Genomic DNA, 22015 nt, shown 5'->3' on the forward strand with positions numbered 1-22015 from the left:
TAACCATGCAAAGAATGTGGACTGTGGAGTGTATCAATGTATGTTAATCTTGTGGAACTAATGAAGAAAGTGAGCATATATTATCTACGTACACAATTTGCCATATGTTGAGTTAGCCGCACAACAACGTACGAGAGTATCATATAATAATAATGTTGCACGTCTCGTGCATTGTAGCAAGAAAATAATAATGTTGCACGTCTCGTGCATTGTAGCAAGAAATGTAGTACGAGTATATAAATTTCACATAATTCAATTTTTCTATGAGTCATAAATCTCATAATAGTGTTATAACTTATAATTAGAGATAAAAGTATTGTGACATATCATAATATCGATTATATCATAATTCATAAGTAAACCCTTGCAATTTGCCACTAGGCAATGACATTAGCTTTCAAGGCAAACACATATATTGTATATACGATATAGTTCCAAACCCAAACTATTAATTATAGAAGCCATTTGACTTTCTGATCATGATATTTTGTCAATATCTTTATAAAAAAAAAAAAAAAAAACCATAAAATTGGCAAAAGTGGGATTAAATAAAAACAACTTCAGCGATGTTAACAGGTTACAATGCTCAAAACAAGTACTAAAAGCTAAAGTAATAATTAATTATAAAATTAGATTAGATTAGTACTACAACTTTGCAGGATTGGTTAGAATTAAGGTCACTTAAACATTGTTAATTTATACACAAATAGACAAGAAAAGAGAGTCCTTAACTTTAAGGGACTTTCCTTGATCCTTCCCTTTCAATAGTTTACTTTTACGTCTGAACAACAAATATGGAATACAATAATTTATAATACTATAAAATTATATTTATTATTTGTTATTTTGTTATTGTTAAACGGTTAGAGAGCATTTTCTCAAAGAAGATAAGCATCTCTCGATTGCTACATTGTCTTTGTCTAGCACCTGCACTAGCATTCGAATGTATTTTAATTTTTCAGCGCCCAACAAACTTACAAGATATACTTTTGTTTCTTTTAATAATAATATTAATAATCTCTCGACTTTTACAATATTTTCATACGGCTTTAACATTAGTTACAACTTACAATCGATTAATGTTTTTCAATTATTTCGATATGAAGAGAGTATTATTAATAATATAATTATACAACTAACACCAAAGTAGCGGGAGCAGCCGTGCTATGGTCTATAAAATATTGTTATATAGAATATCTGAATATGTTATATGTAACTCAAGGTAGATCCAATTTCAAGTACAATTTTATAGTCGTGGGAGAATTTTTTTTATATTTATGATTGAGACACAAATATTTGCTCTTGCAATTTTATTTATTGTGCGATTTGACAGCCATTACATTATTTTTTGTAAATTGAAAAGGAAAGCATTATAAGTAGTTGGTTAATTTAAGGTAAAGTTTTCTACTACTTGCTTGCTTAATTTTAATTGTATTCGTTATGGGGTGGGATAAACCAGATATTTATAACTTGGTTACTTGAGTCCTTGCTGTTTCTTCACGGCATGCATATAGACCGCTTTGACAGAGATTTTTGTTGTCATTGTTGGGGCGCGTTTTATCCTAACCTCCTTCTAGTTCCGTACGAATCTTATTAGGACGGAAAGAGTATTATAAATCTAGCAATTTAATTGACTCTAATTCACGAGTGTTATTTATAGTCTCACAACTTGTTATAATGATAACTTAGTTGACAATTAATTAATATGTTAAAGAGGTATAACTAACTCTTAAGGATAGATATTAAATTTCGGCTATATTTTTTTTCTTTGTCTCTTTAATGTATGTTATGGTAAAGGATAGAAATTTTGGTACGTAGGGTTGGTATGACTATCTCAAAACCACTAATTGTTATCAGGTTATGAGATGATATGTATGTATATTAACGAATGGTAGGTTAAAGTCATGTCTAAAGGTCTAATGATTATGATGGAAAACCAAAATATTGATATCGTAAGTATACGTGCTCATATCAAATAGAATAAAATTAAATCTTATTCCATTACATGTCATCCCGATCCATAGATTATCATCAAATTAATAATGTCCACGGATATTATAAAAGTCAGCTCATAAGTCATAACATATAAAAAGTCATCCAAAATATTTGTTTCATACACTATTTATTTATAGTATACAAGAATAACTCTACCTCAAATTCTTAATTTTTTATACTTATTCGTTACGCATTTGATTATTTAATTTATCATCTGTTGCTTTTGCAAAGGAATTAGTTTAAGGTGTTATTAATAGTTAAATACCTACCAATCTACCATGCATGTAATCCTTCTTCCATTTTAACTAAAAAATTAATCAAGTAGCCAAATTATTTTGGTATTTGGACGTGATAACAAATATTTTTGATAGAATAGTAAACAAAGGACATGTTTGAAGTTTGGAACACACCAAATTAAACTAAAATACGGAGTAGCAATGATAAATTTAAATTCCTGGAAAAATATAATTAGCAACAATAATATGGGTTGGCATAGTAAATTCGACAGCTAGTATATAAAAGATAGAAAGTATTTAATAAATACGGAGTAATTTATTTAAAGGACAAAAAATAGAGAGTATAACCTACTAATCCCCTAAGCTTATTGATGAAGATTTTTAGTCTTGTAAAATGTAAATACTCGAATGAAATTCTTCTGTTTTTCCCTAATTAATTTAGTAAAGTTATAGCAAAAATTTAAGCATCATTAATTTGTTAAGCTGACCAATTAATTTTATATTCAATAGCTTCAAAAACTCAAATATGAAAGTTACGTATTTTGAGATGAAAGTATATACCTAACTAAGCTAGTAATCTGTAATAATTAACAGAATACAAGAAAAATAAGGAACTAAACCACCATATATAGGTATGTCATCATCAAAGTAGCTAAAACGATATTTTCAAAAGGTGGGTTTTGTTGATGGTTTAGAATTTTTATGATACATGAAATGAATATATAGTTGATAAATGGTCAAAATGATACCGCCAACTAATACCTAACGAGTTAGTTAAACCCATATTTGCATTAAGAATGGGAGGCACCAATCGTTGAAATTCATGCGTACGCAAAATTAAAGAGATATTAATGCGTATGTATTTTGGTCTTTTGGAGGTTATGAAAGTGAAAAACGGTTCTAAACCGAATACCAACTTGAAGTTTCTTTTTTTGGAATAATGAAAATGAAAGTTTTATCTACTTTGTTGATTCTGTTGGATGTTTGTTAAAATTCTACGATAAGGTTTTTTTTTTTTTTTTTTTTTTTTTTTTTTTTTTTTTTTTTTTGAAACAACCATAAGGGTTGTTTGACAATTTCATAAATGGATAAATATGATTATTTGATGATTCAAAATTCGAAGACCGGATTGGATATTTTTAAGGTTTTGCCTTATTATAATTTATCTTTGAGATCTAATGCACTCAAGGAAAAAAAAACCCAAAAAGATCTTAAATTTAAATTCGTTTAATGGAGCGATTAACTCCATTATATTTATCCTCACTACATTGTTGTCTCAATCTAATAAGCCGATAGGTTTAATAAAGTCTGATTTTTTTTTTGAAGGCAAAGTTTGATATTCTTCGTAGGCTTAATTGTTTGATAATATTAAAAACTTTGAATACACATAGTTTGAAACAATCATTATGAAATCCTCTTATAGTTTCTCTAAGGGCCTGTTCACATTTAGTCATTTACTGAACTGAACTGATTGGAGCTGAATTGAATTGAACTGAACTGAACTGAGCTGAAATGAATATTTTATGAGAAAATAAAATTAGAGCTAAACTGAATTAATAATTGGAGTTGAACTGAACTGAACTGATTGGAGCTAAACTAAAATGAACTAAACAGAACTGAAATTAAATAAATGTGAACATGCCCTAAAACGTAATAATTCTCCAGATCAATAGAAATTGTAATATTTCGATTATCCCATAGGAAAAGTAAAAAAATTAGTTAGAATGTGTAATCTTTTCAGCTAATTTATTTGTAATGTTCATCTTATTTTCACTTATTTTAGGTGTATAATTTCAGATAAGTTCAGTTAATTTCTAATAAGTTCAGATCAGGCTTAATAAGTTCTGATAAGAGTTATCAAAGTACAAAGTTCAATTAAAATAAGCTTTAATAAAGTCTAATAAGTTCAGATAAGTTAAGATAAATTCAGATTAGTGAAAAATCAAGTGAATAGAACACACCCTTAACTAAGGGTTCGTTTGGCATTGTTGTGGTTTTCTGTTTTTTGGTTTTTTGTTTTTTAAAATATTATATATGTCACATAATGAATAAAAAATTATTTAGACTTATTAAAATCATGATAATTTTGAAAACTGACAACAAAAAAGTGGAAACACCTTTTTCTTGTTACCTGTTTTTGGTTTTTAGTTTTCAAAAAAACAGAAAACTAAAAACCAAAAATGATGCCAAACAAACCCTAAATAACCCTAATTCGTTTTTAAAATCTGAATGGAATGAACAAACCCTTTATCACTGGAAGTTTATATTTTACTTTCTTTTAGTTATCTTTAACATAAAGTCATATGGGACATAGTTGGCATTTTGGGAAGTAGTATATTAGTATATAAGCTCTTTATTTTTTCCCAAGTGGTCGTAGTAATTGACCTAATTGTCTTTGGCACCTGAACAACCATCTTCTATCACGTGCCATGGACCAACATTGCACTTGTTTTTGTTTCCATATTATCACATTCATACTTCGTATTTATTTTATCATAAAGTATATGCTTTACCAGTTAGGAATAATGTTCATCCATATTTCGTATTATAGGATTAATTACTAGATCATATATTCATCATGTTGTGAGATATTGGGTGTTTGCTCGAGTGGGAACAACACCACCATCTTCCCTCTGATCTTGCCAGAGTTTATTTCAATTTCATCAGGAACTTTTATTCCCTAGATCTAAAGGAGATCCAGGACAAATTTAATCAGATTTCATTACTAATCAATTAAGTCAAAATTCTTATTAGCTTAATTTATTTAATTAGTGTACTATATGTTGATTGTATGGCATATTATTCTCTGATAAATGTACTTTAGGTTTTGGTAAAATAAAAGTACTACATGTAAAGGATAATGATCCCTTAATTTATTCCTTAATTTACTCTTTAGGTTGATGGTCAAAGATATCCCTTATTCTTAGTTAATGTACCTAGACAAGTACTCTAATGTATCTAGTCGTATTATATTGCTTACTCATGTACTATATATACTCATGGAATTACATCAATATAATTAATCTTTCCAACATTCTCTTTCTCATAACTCTATCATGGTATCATGAGCTTTTGATCCATCTTTTCTTGCTTTTGCTACTACTAATCTACCATGGTTACACTATCAAAACCCTTTGCCGACGCCGACAAATGATGGTGACCATATCAAACTTCCTTCCAGGAAAGCTTCAAACCAAAATCACACTTCGCTCAACTTTTTTGACATCCCGTATTTTGTATACCAAGAGATGTCAATTATCGATTTTTTTTTTCTCCAAACCCCTTCCGGAGAAACAATCCCTTTTCGGCATCCCGTAGTTTACCTACCAAGTGTTGCCAAACATGAAATTCTTTTTCCAAAATCATTATGGAGAAACATAACATTCTTTCCAAACTAAACCACCATCAACACCATCATATTTTTTTTTTCATATCTCACCTTCAATAGTTATGAAGGAAACCCTATATTTTTATTCTTCTCTCATATGTTGCAAGCACAGGCTAAAAAAAAAAAAAGAAAAAAGAAAAAAGAAAAAAACTACTTCTAATACTCCCCTCTCTCCAAACCCTTCCGGAGAATCACAATGCGATGCAACCCTTCTCACATCACCTACACTTCACTTCCTAACAAGATTTGCGAATTATAATCAAGATCGGCCTCTCATTCTGGACGTCCATCTTGCGGGGGCGTGTAAAGGATAATGATCCGATCCCTTGATTTATTCCTTAATTTACTCTTTAGGTTGATGGTCAAAGATATCCCTTATTCTTAGTTAATGTACCTAGACAAGTACTCTAATGTATCTAGTCGTATTATATTGCTTACTCATGTACTATATATACTCATGAATTACATCAATATAATTAAGCTTTCCAACATTCTCTTTCTCATAACTCTATCACTACATACGGAGCACATATTTCTCTAAATTGCTAAATCACATTGAATAATCGACAAACAATGATACGAAGTATGTTTTAGTTGAAGTGTAAACCCAATTAGAGGTTATTGGAGTATTACATATATAAGTTGGCGTATAATCAACTCGTTTATTACTTACATACAAGAACTAGACTGTTATATGATTGAAATTTCCAAAATAAAATCGCATACTATATTCTTTTTAACATTACATACATGAGCTAGTATAGGAAAAGAAAATAAAAGTGAACGATAAAGTTGGTAATCAAATGAAAAATAATAGAACTACATTATACTCCGTGATTAATATACTCCCTCATATACTTTCTTAGTAAGTAATATAATGCATGTAGATTTGTTATTTTATTTTGAAATATCAAAGCCATGGATTAGAGGATCAAACTCTCTCCATTGTATAATATATACGAAGTAGGAATAGTCGTTAATAAGTCTCTCAACCGTTTTAGTGTGAACATAGAGTATAAACACAGCTCTAAAATATTCTCCTAGTAACTTACTAAGCATAGAAATCATAAATTTGAGGAACACAAAGCTAGTTTATCAACAATTGAGGAATTTATCACAATAAATATTAATAATCAAGCTAAGATTTGCCTAAGAAGAATAAAAAACAACAAGATTAAGACCTAAATATTACCCACCTACCAATTAACAAACTTGATTAATTAATACGAGTACTCCATAAGTATATAGTATATGAAAGCTAAATAAACCTAAACTTGCTTTCCTAGGCAAAGCACATGCTTTTCTTGCAAAAGTTGTTTTCTCCAAAAAGGGAAAATAAAAATCTAGACAAACATAAAATTTTAAAAAAATCCGACCCTTTTTTTTCCCTTACAATTTTGCATTATTGTCACCTTTGTCAGCCCGAATCCAATGACTTTTTTTAATTATATTTATTCTATGATATGATAAAATGTTATAATATAAGGTTGAGGGTAACATGTGTTGCACATTTTATATTGTTAGTAGCAGAAAGTTTACCCAATCAGAAGGAATTGCTTAAAACATCAGTGTGAATGTATGACATCATCATGGGAATATTAGTAGGTTAATTAATAGTTAATTAAGATTAAGATATACTGATATAGTGTAAGATATAGGTTATGATTCAACGAACATGTAGAACACATATCAAGAGAGATCCTGTTGTTTTGCACATAGTTACATACATATATACTTTAGTGCGATTTGCACTGAGATTTAAGTTAGGGGGGTTATAGTTCTTTTTAATTATGTGATTATATATGATCCTAGTTTTTGGATTTATTAGGAGTAATTTGAATTAATTAACTTTGTAATGATGAATTTAAAGATCTTTTCTTGTGATTCACTCTTCCAGTTGATTTGTTTCAACATATCATGTTCATGTGTTTATATTATGAAGGCTATTATTGTGATCTTTTTATAGGATTTAGTTTGTGAAAGGACTAGTTACGTTGGAACTCGGTATAAAACATGCATGAGATGGGGTTATGTTACTAAGGTTCGATAAAGTTGAATTAGAACCCGATTTTAAGTTAAATAGTCAGATTCTTAACTGTTGAGTTAAGTTTGATTACATGTATTTTAACAAAGTAATTAAGTGGGTAGCATACATATTCATTCTACCTTCCAAGTCTTTTGCTTGAGTTAAGTATCACCAACTTTTTATTCGAAGAATAGGCTTTACTACTTTAATAAGTACTCCTTCCGTTTCGTAATAATCGCGATGTTAGCTTTCAAATAGTTTTCATATAATTTGTGTTTTTAACAAAAGCATTACATTTTTAAAATGAAAAAAAAAGTTATAATTCATCTTCAAAATACTTTATTTGTTTTTTTAATACCTACAACACTTTCCTAAAATAAAAATATCACAATACTTGCAAGTTGCAACACTTTCTAATTTGAAAATTTTAGTTCGTTAAAGTTGTACAATTAATCTTATAATGCTCATGGCTACTTAATTACACTCCAACAATCTCACAACCTCATTATTTAAGGGTTTTAAGTCATTTGAAGCCCACCTTTTTAAATGCCAATGAAAAATCGTGTGTTGCAAGTATTAAAAAAACTCTAAAATCTACTTGAAAAGTTGTTGATAATTATATATAGACCATTGTCGTGTTCGCCCAAAAAAAAAAAAGCTAATAAATAAGCCTAAAGTTGTCGCGGAACATTATTGTTGTAGTGTATTATTTATTTATTTTTTCATATAATATAATACTCCGTATCAAATTACTCCGTATCAATTAAGATTCTGTAACAAGACTATCAATGATGGATCTAAAGTTATAATTGATCCAAAACATATAAAAGACACGTTCTTTATTTAATTTAAACTAATTGATTATTCTCCCAAAACATGAAAACATGCACGCATGTTTTGAACAAGTGTTACTTGTAAGCTTACATACTTAAAAATAGAACCAGACATAAATAAACCTTAGATCTTCACTTCTTCAGGCTAATTAGCATGTAACTAGCATAGTGCCCGTGCGATGCACGGTTTATAAATCAAATAATAAAACTCGTAGGGAAAATAAAAATAAAAACAAAGGTAATTCAATTACTAATAAAGGACTTGGTTACTAATGGTCAATAAAAAAATTAAAGGAACGTGATTTGAATAGTATTTTATGTTATTTGAATTTCTTTTAATTTTTTATAATGTTATTTTATTAATTGAAAAATAATTGAATAATACTCCAAATAAGTATATTAGAGAAGTGGACTAATTCATTTATATATCCCGTTGAGAAAAAAACTACTTAAATTTTCTTATCATACCATCTGCATCAGTAGCTACATACAATCATTTTACTATATACATGTTTTATTGACCCGGCCCGTTGCACTCTCCAAATCTATAGACACAATAATAACCTTATATCTTTCCTAAGTTAAGCATTGTGCCAAAAACTATATATTATATAATAGTCATATAACCAACAGATAATTAAATACACTATACAACACAAATACTTCGTATATAGGTATGGTCGTATGGATACTGATAATTTTATACAAATAAAATATACGGATTATATATTAAGATTTGTCCCTACCTTAATTATAAAAAGGTTAACAAAACTCTTATAATAGTGCATGGACATTTATATCTCTAAAAATGATCTTGTACATATATTTTCCCCCATTTAATTTTTAAAAGCCTTAAAGTTGTCTCTTGAATTCGCTAAATTGATTTAAAAGGGTATGTTTATTTCATATTTAAAGCCATTTACTATTTTCATTTCCTTTTGTTTTAATTTTTCTATTTAGAATTTATTAGACTATTATATTTCAATATCGAAGTCAATATCTTGTTACTGACAATCACTAAATCAAAGTAGCTCAACTAAAGTTTTTAACATTGCATAGCTACACAACATCCAACACATTTAATGACTACATGCAAATAATTTTAATAAAATTACGCATTCGATATAAGTTATTAAACAAATTAACTATATATACATTTTGATGGGTTTATATCTTTCATATTAACAAAAATTTACAAATATTATTATTTCTTGAAAAAATTATAGACTTTAGAGTTTTGTATAAGATATATAAAGGATAAGTTAATTCCCGTCATATATGCATTGAGTTGCTTGATCAATTTTTTTTTTGGTGTTCTATCTGGTTCACCCTTTAAGCTAATTCGGATTCGAGGATCAGTTGTGGGCTGTTAGGTTCCATTCCCCTCTCAATTGTTGTTGCCGGGGATCGAACACGGGTCCTTCCTGCCAATTAAGTGTAGTCTCAATCACCAATACCAACAACCAATTGGTGTAGTGGTGATTGAGACTACACTTGATATGGAGGACTCGTGTTATAAAATATTATATTATATATATACTTTTTTATATTATAAAAAATATTATATTATATACACATACTATTTTACACGAAATGTATTAATTTAATTTCATACTATACGTAATTACATAGAATGTAAAGTACATGAAAATAGTATCATGCCTACATTCCAATAATATAATTAGAACTTTAACAATGTGACTTATTATATAATGTTTAGGTTTAATAAAAATGACATGTATATATTTTTTTATTATAAATTGTTGATTTGAAAGTCTAAATTATAGTTAAAAGTATTATTATGTATAAAACAACATAGATCATTGCACATGATTGTTGTATATCTAGTATAGTACATGAGCAATGCACGAATTCATAAGTAATAGCATTGTTTGTTTGTTTTTTTTTTTTTTTTTTTTTTTTTTTTTTTTTTTTTGAGGGAAGTAATAGCATTGTTAATACGAATATTACAATTTTAAACACGAGTTTTAGTTATAATACATTTTATATATGTCCTTTCCCGTCAAATGTGTAATTCATAACTTGTATTGAATTTAGGATAACTTTTATAATTGGTGCACAATATTTTACTTTACATCTGTTTTTTTTTATTATTTTTTTATTTTTAAATTTATGTATTGATTTCACAATTGACGTCAAACAGAATTCTATCGATTTTTTTTTTTGAGGGAAGTAATAGCATTGTTAATACGAATATTACAATTTTAAACACGAGTTTTAGTTATAATACATTTTATATATGTCCTTTCCCGTCAAATGTCTAATTCATAACTTGTATTGAATTTAGGATAACTTTTATAATTGGTGCACAATATTTTACTTTACATCTGTTTTTTTTTATTTTTTTTATTTTTAAATTTATGTATTGATTTCACAATTGACGTCAAACTGAATTCTATCGATTTTATTTAATTTTCATTAAAAAAAAAACAATATTAGCCTTTCAAAATACAAAATATTTGTTTCCTTGATTGGAAAGACGTTATGGACTATTTGCAGTATTGGAAAGTATATATTTTATTATTAAAAATTTAATCATGTTAGGAAATCATATAAATCTTATGCATGTATAGAAACTTGCTTTTAATGTTTAAAGTTGAACAAAAATAACTATGCTTGAATATGTAAACAAAAATTATTTAGATATATTTTATACATAAGATAAGCCAATGAGAGAGTGACATTTGTCATCCTCACATTGAGGTGCTTGTCTTTTAGTATAACACGAGTTTTAGTTATAATACATTTTATATATGTCCTTTCCCGTCAAATGTCTAATTCATAACTTGTATTGAATTTAGGATAACTTTTATAATTGGTGCACAATATTTTACTTTACATCTGTTTTTTTTATTTTTTTTATTTTTAAATTTATGTATTGATTTCACAATTGACGTCAAACTGAATTCTATCGATTTTATTTAATTTTCATTAAAAAAAAACAATATTAGCCTTTCAAAATACAAAATATTTGTTTACTTAATTATGCACTTTAATCATATTGCTTCAAATTAGTTACAGTATTATTCTTTAACTTGACTATAAATAAAGATTGGAAAGACGTTATGGACTATTTGCAGTATTGGAAAATATATATTTTATTATTAAAAATTTAATCATGTTAGGAAATCATATAAATCTTATGCATGTATAGAAACTTGCTTTTATTGTTTAAAGTTGAACAAAAATAACTATGCTTGAATATGTAAACAAAAATTATTTAGATATATTTTATACATAAGATAAGCCAATGAGAGAGTGACATTTGTCATCCTCACATTGAGGTGCTTGTCTTTTAGTATAATATATAGATAGATAGATAGATTATACGAGTTTGTGCATACATCAATCTCACGAGAATCGGATATGATTATATTTTTACTCCTTTACAGCTAATAAGAGTACTCAAAATTGTTTAAATACTTGTATGACAATTGATTGCGTTCCCAAATTAGGAAATAGTATTAAAATTGATGTTAGTCAAATAAGGCAGCTAGGAATCATCATTGTGTAGGTTAATTGTCGAGTTTAAGAGCTTAATTGAACAACTTAAGTTTTCTTTGATGTAAGCTGAGATTGATGATAGATTTTGTGGACGAAAAAAAAAACTCTCTAGGTTGAATTTTTAAATTGAGCTGAGAATCGGATATGATAGAGTACAATTAGATCTATTTGGTTATTAGCGAATAATTATAGGCGGATTTAATTTGATGATGATTTTAGACAAATTTTTATGCGCAGTTGCTACCCACACCGTGCGGCCACCCATTATAGGGGTTACTTCGTTAGTGTTATAGGAGTTACTTAGTCAATATAATAGGGGTTACTCGATTAGTGTTATATGGGTTACTTGGTCAGTATTAAAAGGGTTACATAGTCAGTGCTATAGGGTTACTTTGTTCTTTTATAAGTGGTTACACGGTGTCACATAAGACAAGCTGATACACTAATAACATTAATTAACTCGCTAATGTTGGTTAGTTTAATTTGTAGATGTAGATTAGCTAGCTGTTCATGGTATAATAAAACGTGGAACTAATCAGCTAATGAATAATGATGTGGCTTGAGACTATTGCATAATATGGTGAAAAGGATTGGTTTTTTTTTTAAAACATTGGCAGAATAACTAGAACATGCCGTAAAATTGTATGGAAGTATTGAAACAAGTAATTAACACTTGTAAACTTCATCTAATAGCCATTTTTGATATGCTTGAAATACAATTAATTAGTAAAGCTCTTCCCCACAACTTTCTGAAACAAATAAATCTATACGCAAGAAAAGCAATGCTATGTATGATCAAGAAGACAAAAAGGTATTGATATGCATCAGGAAACATAATAAGCAAATGCAAGACGATCAAGCAAGCAAGAAAATTGTGCAACAAGCGTGGCAGAAGACGAGGATCGTTGCACGGTAGTATACCGTACTTTCAAAAGACATGTACAAGTAGTATGTAGCAACTAGCAAGTGAATTATTGACTCTGCAAACAAAATAGAAAGGTGAAACAAGTTTATGAAACACACCCTTGGATATGACCAGACGACGATGACTAGCTATTTTCAGATTCCTTTCATGCTCTCTGAAATCAGCTAGACTGATGTTTTTGGTTTCCAGTACTGATGATTGATTTCGGGTGGTGACTAGCAATGTCGCGGTCCATTGTCAAGCGTGATTATTCCTTCTTACTATGATATTGAATTTCCCTGGAAATGCTAATGGGGAGTACGTAATAGCTTGCATACTTTGTACTTGTATTAGTTAAACTGGAACATGTATGATCTTGATCTTGATAGTCCTACATTATGTGACCTTGTGAAGCACTAAGTTTAATTTAGTACCTGAAGCTGCTTGGCGGGTCCTGATCCTTGACACTAAGCTTTTCAATTAAGACTTAGCTTGAAAGCTTCGAATTGGCTGTTAAGGAAAAAGGAGCACTGCTAGCTGCAGGGCAGTCTCCACGTTGGCAGTAACACCGAAGTGGGTTAAGTACATTCACTTATAAATACTACCTTCGTTTCATATTTTTTGCAACTTTTACCAAAAATGCTTTATCACTTATGAGACAGAGATCAGAGCTGACTCATTCAAAATTCTCCTTTACGACGTCGGTACTTTCAAGTTTCAACAACAAACTAACAAAGGATCTATGCTGCACCATCGATCTCCTTCACAAAGCTTTATTTATCAGCTAGGGAAGCGATGTGTAAAGAGGTATGTATCAGCAATTCAGCATAGGGTAGCAGGGCAAATTAAGTAATCAAATGAAAAATTTGACAGTTTATTTAATGTGATGATTAATGTCATCAATGATCAATTTTACTTGATGTGTCAAATAAAGTCCTAAAGCTTCATACGAAACGATGCCATACCAAACCAAACTACACAGTCTCGCTGAGTTGCATTCACACTCTAGGGGCTCAGATGATCAACAAGCAAATTCTCGGAAATTTACTCCAAGGTAAAAAGCTATTAAGCGATTAGTCTTCAATTATACGCGTATCTTCAAAGGATTACTGTTCGACAATGACGGGTGACAAATGATCGTTCATTTAGTAAAAATTATACTTGCCACATTTTGAAAATTATTTTTACGTTATCAAGTAGACCACGAGTAAGTTATTTATGATGATACACCAAACAATGAAAAATAATTAAATTACCAATTTGCCATTATTTAGATAATAATCTCCTACAAATTTAGAGTAAAAAAACTTATAATACTAAAATTACACCTTGAATTTGTCACATAATGTTATGATACACCACAAGATATTAAAATCAACATCTATTAAGCACCCTATCCTCTTCCCTTTCTCTTTGACAATGAGGACATTGGAATACCCTGCTTTCATGACCTTCAACAATTGTACCTTCAACAACACTAGACCCATGGACATTGCACCTAATCGATATCGCCGATGGAGTTTTCTCTTGTTGAGTACCAATAATTGCTGCAACCAAATAACAAATGGCTAGCAACAATGGCATGTAGTCAAATTTTACAATATCTTTATTGGTAAGTTTTTCTTGTAAATTGATGATAAGCTGGATCATTGAACTAATGATACCGAAGTAAAGAGAAAATCTACCAAATAATCTCCCTTCATTTCCTGGATAGTAAAACCAGCAACAATAACCTCTTTTTTGCCATACTATGCCAGTTCTCTTTCCTTCCTGAAACGCCTCGAAAATTGCCATCATTAAGCATATAGAGGAAGTAATGATGCTTAATTTAAAGTAAATATTTGGACCCATTTTGCCTTGATTTTTCACTTGGGAAAATGTAGCTTGACATAGTTCAACAACCACATTAAGCACAACAAACACCCACTTAACAAAATCTCTGTTTCCTAGAGTTTTTGATCTTATGGTTTTGGGTATATGCACAAAACTATTAGTACTACTTAGGGAGACATGAAAGTTACCTTGATCGCGATCTTGTAGATTTTCCTCTGCATCCACGTAGGAAGTAGTTTCCTCCCTTATAGGATTATAGTCTACTACACTAAGGCGATTAAGCCCAAATTTGTTAACTTAATTGACCTTAACCAGACGACACTTACTGTAAGCCAGAAGAAATCTGTTTTTTCTCACAGAAAAATAGTAAAGATATGCTCGTAGAAATAGACGAGCAAATAAAAGTGGATCAACAGAAAATGTCGACTAGCGTTGTCTTTCCGTGCATTTAGTAACACACTAACACTTGTAATTGTAAATGCAACAAACTCACTTGTCTCTCTAGCCACATAGACCCTATTGGTACTACAGTAATTTTAATCGTCACTTAACTGGAGTTACCGGCCATTATAGTTGTTGGTATTGACATTAGTCATGTACACCAACTTTTATTTCAAGCTGTTTCAAGGTTGGTCAATATCCCTGTAAAAAAAACTTCGAAAAGTTAGATTAATGGTAGGTAATATTTTATACCAAGTAATATTTTACCTTTTATTAGGTAGTTTCTTACAACATTTATTTATTAATTAGGTAGTTTCTCACAAAATCTAAGTTTTATTAGGTAATTTTTGACAAAAAATACTAATATTATAAGTGTTAGATTAAACTTATTTCCATCCTTAAAACCAATTGGTTATCATGAAACTTATATCATTATTGAAGTATGATATAGGGGACCAGGCCAACTTAAATCTGTTTTACAATAATTACAAGTATTAATGATCAAAGTATATTAGGTCTCTCCACCCGACTCCACACTTTTACAAAACTTACAAAATATGAAGTATGCCTTTATTTTTACACGTGTTGTACTTCGTAGTTAATATACTTTGGCCACTATCTCATAAGTCCGGTTGCACCAAAAAAAAAAAAAAAAAAAAATATCTCATAAGTCCGTAGCTAACATACTTTGGCCACCGTCTAGCTCATAAGTCATAACTCTTATGGTCATGATTGTACAAAGTAACTCTCTAGTACTTGCATATGAAGTATTAGAAGTCAGTCATGTCATTGATGATCAATCGTCTTGATGTGTCAAATAAAGTCCGAATTTCCTTAAAACTTCACACCAATGACCAAACCACATGAAATTAAGTCACACTAGTAGCTCAGATCATCAAAAAGCAAATTCTTGGACATTCACTATTTCGGGTAAATTGTTGTTGTGCTATTTAGTCTTCTATATTACGCGTATCTTCATAGGAGCAATGTCCCACACTGATGGATGACAATTGACAAACTAACAAATTATTCGTGCGGAACGTAAACATTTACGTAGTATCGTAGCAAGGAACCCTGAAAAAAAAACATTATAAATGTATTTTACGTATTCCATCATTAGAACAAATTAAATTGATCAATCACATTATGATAAAAAAAAGTAAGATTACTTATTTCAAAAATATAAAGTAAGATTACTAATAAACAAGTCCATAAAATACAATATAAATTTTGATGATACAAGAAACACCAAAAAAATGAATTAACTTACTTAATAAACTCCTAAAATTAAAGAGTAAAAAAAAATTGCAATGCCAAACAATGCAATTTTTTTTAACTTTCAATTGTTTTTTACTCTCAAATTAAACATAGGAATATAAACAATTCAAATTCTATTAAGCACCACATACTCATCCGTTTGACACAGAGGACATTGGTATACCCTGTTTTCATGGCCTTCAACATTTGTACCTTCAACAACACTTAACCCATGGACATTGCACCTAATTGATATCGCTGACAGCGTTTTCTCTCCAGTACCAATGATTGCTGCAACCAAGTAGCAAATTGCTAGCAACAATGGTACGTAGTCAAAATTTACAATGTCTTTTTTGGTAAGTTTCTCTAGTAAATTTATGAATAGTTGGATCATTGAACTAATGAGACCGAAGTAAAGAGAAAATCTGCCAAATAATCTCCCTTCATTTCCTGGATAGTAAAACCAACAACAATAACCTCTCTTTTGCCATACTACTCCAACTCTTTTTACTTCATGACACGTCTCGAAAATCGCCATCATTAAGCATATAGAGGAAGTAATGATGCTTAATTTAAGGTAAATTTTGTGACTCATTTTTCTTTCATTTTCCACTTGGGAAAATATAGCTTGACATAGCTCAACAACCACATTTAGTAAAGTAAACACCCACTTAAGAAAGTTTTTGTTTCCTAGAGTTTTTGACCTTAGAGTTTTGAGTGTATGCATAACACTATTAGTACCTAGGAAGACATCAAAGTTACCTTGATCGCGACTTTGTTGTTGATCTTCTACTTCAAATCCATCAGTATTGAGCAGTTTTGAGGTCTCGAGTTGTTCTTGTACTTGGAATCCTCCTTTAAGAAGAGGCGAAGAGGCGTATTCCCGAGGCGGGCGTTCGACTCTCGATGATGATATACCGGGGTCTGACACCGACCACGGGTGTTGCTTAAGGAAGTCTCGCAAGACTTGTCGACCCTCATTCATTTCAGCTGAGTGATCTGTATGGTCTTCGATTGCGGATTCATCAATGGTCATCATCATCATATAGTAATGTAAGTGTTGTTTGTAATTAGTTGAGATTAACAATCTAAAAAGACCAGAAGTTATATAACAGCTACCATTAGAGCTGACTTTTAGTAAAAGTTTAGGGAAGCAATTTCCTTTTCTTAGTAGTTTCTTTGTTTCTTCCTTATAGGTCAATGACACAACGTTTATTTATTCATGTCAACCAATTAAACTGTTTCGCTAAACTTTACTACTAGTATACATTATATTGTGTTTGTGGAATTGTGTTACTTCAAATGTAAATCATAAAAGTGATATCAAAGGTTATTTTTCAACGCGTTTACTAGGATAAAAATGGAAACAAATGATGTTATATCGATCACAAAACAAGAAACAGACCGGTGATACTTGACAAAGACCAATGAAGATATTCTCGTAATTATGAACATTCTATGCCTCCATGGTAGTCATGCTTAAAATGAATATTCCTATACTGAATTTTGTTTGACTGCTTTTTTATTTATTTTTTGTTGGTTAAAACTTATGATAAATGATTTTCTTTTTTTAATTTTTAGTTTTTTAATTGTGAAAATTAATTATTATAATTTTTGAAAATCTTTTTTTAAATTTTTATAATTAATTACAAGGTTTGAAAAAATAAACCAGCCAATCAAAATTCGGTATATTAGTAGTCATTTACCATAGAAACATTCATAATTAGCTCTCTTTTTTCTCGTTCAATGCATATGCAGATGATAGGAGTAGATAGTAGACAATGACATTATTAACAATGTCCGATAAAGACAAGTTTGGAGTTTAGTGAAGATTTTTGAAGTAAATGTGGGAGAACTACACAAATGAAGTTGAAGAAAATAACGTTAAAAGTCTAGGAAAAGCGGTGAAGTTGTGATGAAGGGGAAAAGAAAAAAAAAATGAAAGAAACTATAAGAAATGAAAGCAAAAGATGAGACAAATAGGAATTTCGAATATTCCATAATCCTTCTAGTTAATCCATGTATTCCTTCCGTACTTTAAGTGTTTCACTTAATTGACATTTAGTGTTAGCTCACTCGCTAAGATTCCTATATCAAATTCTAAAGGTTTAGGGTTCGAATCATACCAAATGAAGTGATACTTGTAAGTAAGGATTCTCTTACCTTTCCCTCTACTCTCAAGTGTTATAACATATGAACATAACAACCAAATAACACGAAGTACTAGTATTAGACTATTAGACAACCAACAAAATGTGACTCATTTAGGATCTGTTCTGATTTACTGAAATGAACTAAATATTCATGCTCATATGAGTCATAAGTCAATTAGTCATAACGCACCTGGCCTTTGTTTGCAAGGCCCTAGCATTTTTTACCAATCGATCAATCAAACCTCTTCTTTTCGTCTGTTCTATCATCTTTCGGTTGGTCAGTAACCCGTACTCGTCTCCTCCCCGGAAACCCACAATTTCCTATCAAATTTCTAGGGTTTTCAATTCACAACTTACCCCCAATTTTCATCCCAAATCATTCAAAAATCATCAATTAATCACAAAATATTCTCATATTACCATTCAATTTCTCACATATCCATCCAATTTCTTTCAATTTTTCGAATCAAAACAATGTCATCGGGTCAATCAAGGTCGGTGTTAGAAGGCGACTTACAGATAGTTGCAGTAGAAGATAAGCCGACAACAATGTCCGCTTTGCCGCCTAGACCGCCGCCGTCGACGAGCAACGCGATCGTGGAGTACACTCGTGCCCCTTTCAAGGAAGAAGAGGAAGATATTGAGATTAAACTACGTCGTATTCTTGAGAATGTTCCTGTTCGTGTTAGTAATACTTCTGGTAGTTCTGCTGGTTCTGGCTCCGGTGATTTTCATCAGGTTTCCTTTCTCTAAAACCCTAACTCTTTAATTATTCATTCATTTATTTATATAATTCTTTATGTTATTGTAAGGAAATATTAGTTCCTAATTTTGTTCATTTAGTTGTGATTTGGTCATTTGGTAGCTAAATGCAGATTAATTTGCAAGGACAATAGACTATGAGAATTTTGGGAGTAATTATAGTTGTTGGAGTTGATATTTCTTTGAGTCGAAATTAGGGATTATTGTTAAACAAGCAAATTGGGGAAATTTTGATGCTTGTGGTGTACAGTGGATGAGTGGAATCTTGCAAGTGATGTGAGTTAAGGATGATTTTGCCTATTTGTTTAATGGGTTTTTCTGTGGTTATTGCTAGTTGGTTGTGTAAGAAGTTATGTGTGTAATGTACTTCGGGAGTTCGGGTTGTAATTTATTTTTGAAATCGAGCTTGACTCCTGCAAAAATTAGAGTAAGTGAAATGGTCATGACCAATTGTCGAAATTTCTTAGGAGGTTATATTCACAAAACAAATTGAGCAAAGGGGCGGTTTTCTGGGTTATGAATTATTAGTTGGAAGTTGGAGTGGATAGTTTGGTTTATGGAAATGGTTCAGTTGGGACTTGGGAGCATGAGTGATAGGAAATGGAGACACATGGTTGACATGGATGATTTGTGTGGTGAGGAAGTTTATGATACAGCTCAAGTTCAACATCTTGTTTTTTTATTGCTTGATGTTGTAGATGGAAGTAATAGGTAGGGCATATGGCTCTATTACCGGAAATGGGTGCATTTAGTTTGTCAATGAAAACTATAATTCTATACATAAGCAATACTTCTTACATTGCAACCTTTATCCATTGAAAGGTTTTAGCAAATAGAAAAATCTAGGGTCGGAGAAAAGGAGGAATCTTCTTTTGCCAGTTTGATGACAAATGCATCTTCTGTTTGCTTTGTGTAACATTCTTCTTGTAGCTTCATTTGTCACTAATGTAAGTCGTTTAGGTTTAAAGGTATCAAGCTTTTGTTTTCAAACTTTTCACTGCAACTCTCGACTTTAATTTAATAACCTTGACTGCTGCTGAATGGTGGAACCATATATTCTTTTGCTTTAGTATATTTGTCATATATAGCTGGGAGCCCGTGGGTGCCTTTGAACAATCTTCAACAAGTTTTATGAACAACTGTCTACAAGTTTTATGAACAACTTTCTACAAGTTCTATTAACAACCTTCTACAAGTTTTACTGTTTTAGTATTCATCCTTGAACTACTCGTTTATTCTGTAAGAATCTGACTGTCGTGTGTTAAATATATTTGGCTTTCTTTTTTTCTCATGTATGGGCAATGCCATGCTGTCATGGTTACTGTATAAACATGAGGTTACTTTATTCTCTTCTTTGATGTGCTCCTCTAGTGTGTAAAATGCATTTGCTGGAGAGCTATTGAGAAATGAGTTATTACTAGCTGTTTGTTTTAAGACAAAACAACTGAAACTAAGATTGTGATTGTGTTGGCATGTATTATTGGAATAAAATGCAAAATCTGGATTAGGAAATTAGGGTGGACCTTACAAGTGAAGTACATAATTTTCTGTATCTTAGACACAGTACCTCAAGGCTCAAGTTAGTTTTCGTCATTACCTTTTACTAGCTTCTTAAAAAATTGGTCAACCTGTTGAACCTAATTGATGGCAATTATGCATGACATTTCTGCCTGTTTTTCTTACCTCTGTGTGTGTGTGTGTTTGAATATATAATCTATATGGGTTGACCAATGGCCTATTTCAGGTATGGTGCGCTTGTGTTCTTGTGTTTATTCCCCCTTCATATATTTTGTGACCTAAAGACAGACTCTTGTTATCCTGGTTTGAATGCTAAATTGTATTGCAGTACCGGCAAATGAGGCGGAAAGAGCAAGACAGGCTTGCCAGAATGGAAGTTGACTATCAAAGAAGGAGAGAGGTTGCAGAATTTGAATATAGAAGAGAACAAAGACTGAAAGCTGCTGAAGAACAAGCAGCTAAAAAGCGTGCAAAACGCCAGAAAAAGAAGCAGAGAAAGAAGGAGAAGAGAATAAAACCCAATACAGCTGGAGAGGAGCATCAGAAAGTGGATGTTTCCGATGATAGCGTGGATTCTGATAATGATGAGAAGACAGGAAATGATTGAGCACTTTTGGCAGACTTTCTCCGGCAGTGATTTTTCTCCAATTGCCACATAACATAAAATTGCTCAATTTGTAATTGGCTGAAGCAAAGTAGAGATCTCCATTTGTCCTGAACTATGGCGCTGCTGCCCTTGCTAACTCTGAGATCATCCAATTGGAAATTAAAAATTGATAGTTGCATGGTTGAGCCAAGTAGGTTATACGAAGTATTGAACAAAGCCTCCGCAGTTCATGTTTTTGGATAATCATGATCGAGCAACTACAGTTCATGTTTTTGGATACTCATGATTGAGCAACTACAATTACATGTATTTGCATAGTGCGGTTATTGGGCATAATAGTATGTTTTATAGATTGCTGTGTTGTAAGCCTCATTTAGTTGCTAACTGCTATGTAACAGACTAATCGCTATGTACTTGCTTGATTCAAAGTTTCATGGCTATGCACAGTTGTGCCTTAGACCCATATGACTGAGCCACCCATTAACTTTGAAATGAGATTTTGAAATTCAGCTAACAAAAAAAAGTGAAGCAGGGGAT

The 22015-nt window shown here is 30.8% G+C and overlaps 1 protein-coding gene across 1 annotated transcript; it reads left to right on the forward strand.

Moving 5' to 3' along the window:
• The first annotated feature begins 18874 nt into the window (after positions 1-18874).
• LOC145620961 (uncharacterized) lies at positions 18875-21941 on the forward strand. Its single transcript, XM_081675702.1, has 2 exons — positions 18875-19329; positions 21200-21941. Exons 1-2 carry the CDS (start codon positions 19066-19068, stop codon positions 21476-21478), a joined length of 543 nt encoding a protein of 180 aa, XP_081531828.1. The 5' UTR covers positions 18875-19065; the 3' UTR covers positions 21479-21941.
• The last annotated feature ends 74 nt before the right edge of the window (positions 21942-22015 follow it).

The sequence above is a fragment of the Chenopodium album genome, chromosome 27 (assembly GCF_948465745.1).
Source record: "Chenopodium album chromosome 27, dcCheAlbu1.1, whole genome shotgun sequence".
Lineage (NCBI taxonomy): Eukaryota > Viridiplantae > Streptophyta > Magnoliopsida > Caryophyllales > Amaranthaceae > Chenopodium > Chenopodium album.

What these genes read in the sequence shown, in the direction of transcription:
- LOC145620961 (XM_081675702.1), top strand. Translation starts at nt 19,066, where the DNA reads ATGTCATCGGGTCAATCAAGGTCGGTGTTAGAAGGCGACTTACAGATA. An exon ending in GCTCCGGTGATTTTCATCAG is followed by an intron (nt 19,330 to 21,199) that starts GTTTCCTTTCTC and finishes ATTGTATTGCAG; the next exon opens with TACCGGCAAATGAGGCGGAA.